General features: G+C 54.8%; 3 protein-coding genes across 5 annotated transcripts in view; all 3 read left to right on the forward strand.

The window, feature by feature from the left end:
- WDR74 (WD repeat domain 74) overlaps nt 1–396 on the forward strand; it is an 8,075-nt gene extending 7,679 nt beyond the window's left edge. Inside the window, exon 11 of one of the 2 annotated variants that reach the window (XM_017503808.2) lies at nt 175–396. In XM_017503808.2, the coding sequence (XP_017359297.1) occupies nt 175–354 (180 nt within the window). In that variant the 3' untranslated portion in view covers nt 355–396. The remainder of the gene's footprint in view (nt 1–174) is intronic. The other variant, XM_017503809.2, reaches the window with a different exon arrangement.
- Nucleotides 397–441: 45 nt separating this feature from the next.
- On the forward strand, nt 442–914 carry LOC119467661 (testis-expressed protein 54-like). The gene is made up of 2 exons (XM_037729712.1): nt 442–627; nt 721–914. Exons 1-2 carry the CDS (start codon nt 555–557, stop codon nt 912–914), a joined length of 267 nt encoding a protein of 88 aa, XP_037585640.1. The 5' UTR covers nt 442–554.
- Nucleotides 915–1,174: 260 nt separating this feature from the next.
- STX5 (syntaxin 5) overlaps nt 1,175–3,938 on the forward strand; it is a 27,390-nt gene continuing 24,626 nt past the window's right edge. Inside the window, exons 1-2 of one of the 2 annotated variants that reach the window (XM_017503815.2) lie at nt 1,175–1,332; nt 2,019–2,262. In XM_017503815.2, coding sequence (XP_017359304.1) covers nt 2,038–2,262 — 225 coding nt within the window. In that variant the 5' untranslated portion in view covers nt 1,175–1,332; nt 2,019–2,037. The remainder of the gene's footprint in view (nt 1,333–2,018; nt 2,263–3,938) is intronic. The other variant, XM_037729672.1, reaches the window with a different exon arrangement.

Raw genomic sequence — 3,938 nt, forward strand, 5'->3', positions numbered from 1 at the left:
TTTTTTTTAAACTTCTTTTTGTGGAGACGGGGTCTCCTTATGTTACCCAGTCTGGTCCCTAAGTCCTGGGCTCAAACAATCCTCCTGCTTTGGCCTCCGAAAGTGCTGAGATTACAGGTGGGAGCCACTGTGCCCAGCCCCCCTTGACTCTGAAGCTTTCTTCCAACTCACCAGGATGAGCCCCAAGAACCTCAAGAAGCCAACAAGGTGCCCCTAGAAGACACAGAGACAGATGAACTTTGGGCATCTTTGGAGGCAGCTGCCAAGCGGAAGCTCTCGGATTTGGAGCAGACCCAAGGAGCTCTCCAAACCAGACGGAGAAAGAAGAAGCGGCCTGGGTCCACCAGCCCCTAACGCCTCTGTGCCCAGTTTGTAAATAAACAGCTAAACACCCACTATGACCCTGAGCCTTTTGTGATGGGAGAAAGGAATGAGGGGTAGCTTGGGGTGGGGGCTCCCTGAGCTGGGGCGATGGGATATCTGACGTCACAAAGCCAGGCCTGGAGCCAGGCAGGCTGTCGTGGGTGGCACGGAGTCCGGGGCCGCGCGGTGCCATGGGCTGCTGCCAAGACAAGGACTTTCAGATGTCTGATGAGCAGGAAGAAGGGTCCGCGGACCTCGGGGAAGATGAGGCCACATATAAACGAAGAGGGCCCAGGGAGCGGGAGAGGCGGCTTCCTGAGGGTAGGACTGAGCTCAGAGGCCTCGTCGTCCCCTCAGGCGCCGAAAATACCGACTCCCCAGACCACCGGAATCACAAGTCGAACGAAAGCCTTCTGATCACTGTGCTGTGGCGGCGGCTATCCATGTTCAGTCGTCGGGGCTCGCGGTCAAGCAAGAGGCAATCAGACGTGGTTCGGAAGAAGGAGACTCCGATTCGAGAAGGCAACCAGGCGGAGCCGGAGAAGGGATGACTCCAGACCCGCTCTTGGTCCGCTCGAATGTCCAGAGAATAAAATTTCTAACGTGGACCTGCAAGACCATTCTGGGGACTGGGCGCGGACACCACCTGGCGGCTGGCTCTTTAAGGCTGCTCCCCGGAGGCGGGCCCAGCCCCCTGGGCTCCGGCTGTTGTCTTCAGGGGCGGGGTCATGGTGGTATCTTAGCCAATGGGGTGGTGGGGTTGCTCTTGCGTTTGGTGAGGGGCGTGTCTCTCGGACAGGGCTCGAAAACGTGTGGGACCGCCCCCTCGTCACCGGGGGTGGGGCTACGTGTGGGTGACGTGGCCGCTTCCAGTCTTTGGTCGGGTTTCGGCGGCTTAGGTTCCCAGGGAGGAGGCGGTGACGTCCGGGGAGATTGGCAGTGGCGGCGGTGGCAGGCGGCAGAGGGGAGGTAAGATTCGCTCTAAGAGGGCGTCTGGACGCCGTGTCAGCTCCGGGGCAGTGGTTTTATGGGGGCGACGACTGGCGGGGGGAAGGGAACTAGGGGCGAGCGGGCAAGTCCTGCCGGCCCGGCTCCCGGTGAGCGAATTCCTTGCCGTCCAATCAGGAAAGCCTCTGTTGAAAGAGACGTCGGCCTTAGCTAATGAGTGGTTGAAGTCTTCCAGAAGGCGGACCTTGGGCGGGGGGGTGGGACTTCCTGTTTCAAATAAACACCCGCAGGTTCCCCCTCCGCCCACCGAAGTGTGTCCCTCCCTGGAGGTCCGTCACCCGCTCTCCCTGGCTGAAGGAAACCGCAGATACAAAAGGGCTGGGTAGGGCCCGAGGCAGTTACACGGGCCAGGCCGGAGTCTCAGGGCCACAGGACTTGGCTCAGGCCCTGTCTCTGCTTTAGGGCCCTCGGCCCGCGTTTTGGCCGGGAGAGCAAAGTTGGAAGAAGAGTCTGAGGAGGGTTCGACTTGGGCCAGGGGAAAATCAGGGCCCTTTCCGCTGCGGGCCTGTTCCAGGATCTGCAGGCGCCTTGGGCGCGAAAGTCTTTAAAACGTGCAGAAGGGGCTCGAGGATTTGTTGACTGGGGCGGGGCGGGGGAGTTTGGGAAAAGAAGCTGCCTGGGGAATGACACTCTCCCCTCCACAACAGTGCGAGGTTATGCGTCTCAATGATCCCGCGGAAACGCTACGGGTCTAAGAACACGGATCAGGGTGTCTACCTGGGTCTCTCAAAGACACAGGTCCTGTCCCCTGCAACTGCTGGCAGTAGCAGCAGCGACATCGCCCCTCTGCCCCCCCCAGTGGCCCTCATCCCTCCCCCTCCCGACACCATGTCCTGCCGGGATCGGACCCAGGAGTTTCTGTCTGCCTGCAAGTCGCTGCAGAGCCGTCAGGTAAGGACCTGGAGTGGAAAAGGCGAGGAGTGACTCTTATTCAAATCTAGGAAGAACTGTGCTCCTGTTAACTGAAGTAATTCTTGGGGAAACCTGATGGAACTGATAGGCTTGGATGGGGCTGGTAGGGTCTGCTATAAGCCACAGAGAAGAGGTCGGCTGGCTAATTAGAGGCAAGGACTTAGACATTTTTTTTTTTTTTTTTAGACGGAGTTTCACTCTTGCTACCCAGGCTGGAGTGCAATGGTGCGATCTCGGCTCACCGCAACCTCCGCCTCCCGGGTTCAGGCAATTCTCCTGCCTCAGCCTCCTGAGTAGCTGGGATTACAGGCACGCACCACCATGCCCAGCTAATTTTTTTGTATTTTTAGTAGAGACGGGGTTTCACCATGTTGACCAGGATGGTCTCGATCTCTTGACCTCGTGATCCACCCGCCTCGGCCTCCCAAAGTGCTGGGATTACAGGCTTGAGCCACCGCGCCCGGCCACTTAGACATTTTTTAATGAGGAATCCCCTGGAGTGCAGGATTGCTATGCTGGAGGGAGTACTTCAGGGCCAGACTTGGCTGCAGTATAATTGGTGTGAATAAGGAACAACTTCTAGGAAGAGCCTTTAGCTGAGAGACATGCACCTTGAATTTTCCAGTATACGTCTACCATAAGTTTGCTCTGTGACCATGAGAAAATTAGTTAATCTAGTTATGTCTTAGTTTTTAATCTCTGTAAGATGAAGGACATTTTTCTAGATCAGTAATTTGTTGTTTTGTTTCTGTTTTGTTTTGAGATCTAATTTCAGCTCTGTCAACAGGCTGGAGTGTAGTGGCGTGATCATAGCTCACTGCACATTTGAACTCCTGTACTCAAGGGATCCTCTTACCTCAGCCTCCTGAGCGGCTGGAACTACATGGATGTACCACACAACTAATTTTTAAATTTTTTTCCTATAGCCAGTATCTCACTATGTTGCCCAGGTTGGTCTGGGCACCACACCTGGCCTAGATCAGTAATTTGTATCAAAATCAATGGGTTGGATGCGGTGGCTCATACCTGTAATTCCAGCACTTTGAGAGGCCTAGGCCAGAGGATCGCTTGAGGCAGGAGTTAGAGAGCAGCCTGGGCAACAAAGCAAGACCCTGTCTCTACAAAAAAAAAAAAAACTGAATATGGTGGCATGTGTCTGTAGTCCCAGCTACTTAGAAGGCTGAACAAGGCCCTGTGTCTCTCTTTTTTTTTTAAGATGGGGTTTCACCATGATGGTCAGGCTGGTCTTGAACTCCTGACCTCAGGTGATCCACTGACCTCAGCCTCCCGAAGTGCTAAGATTACAGGCGTGAGCCACTGCGCCTGGCCTTCTTTTTTTTTTTTTTTTTTGAGAAGGATTTTCGCTCTTGTTGCCCAGGCTAGAGTGCAGTGGCACAATCTCAGCTCACTGTAACCTCCTCCTTCTGGGTTCAAGCAGTTCTCCTGCCTCAGCAGCCCAAGTGGCTAGGATTACAGGTTCCCACTAAAATTTTACCACCCCCAGCTAATTTTTGTATTTTTAGTAGAAACAGGGTTTCACCATGTTGGTCAGGCTGGTCCTGAACTCTTTATCTCAGATGATCCTCCCACCGCAGCCTCCCAAAGTGCTTCAATTACAGCCATGAGCCACCACACCAGGACGCTCCCTCTCTTTT

The sequence above is a fragment of the Cebus imitator genome, unplaced genomic scaffold (genome assembly GCF_001604975.1).
Source record: "Cebus imitator isolate Cc_AM_T3 unplaced genomic scaffold, Cebus_imitator-1.0 Scaffold316, whole genome shotgun sequence".
Lineage (NCBI taxonomy): Eukaryota > Metazoa > Chordata > Mammalia > Primates > Cebidae > Cebus > Cebus imitator.

Excerpts from the sequence above, each read along its gene's own strand:
- LOC119467661 (XM_037729712.1), top strand. The coding sequence starts at position 555 with ATGGGCTGCTGCCAAGACAAGGACTTTCAGATGTCTGATGAGCAGGAA. Across the intron at positions 628-720 it reads GTCCGCGGACCTCGGGGAAG|GCGCCGAAAATACCGACTCC; the intron begins ATGAGGCCACAT and ends TCGTCCCCTCAG.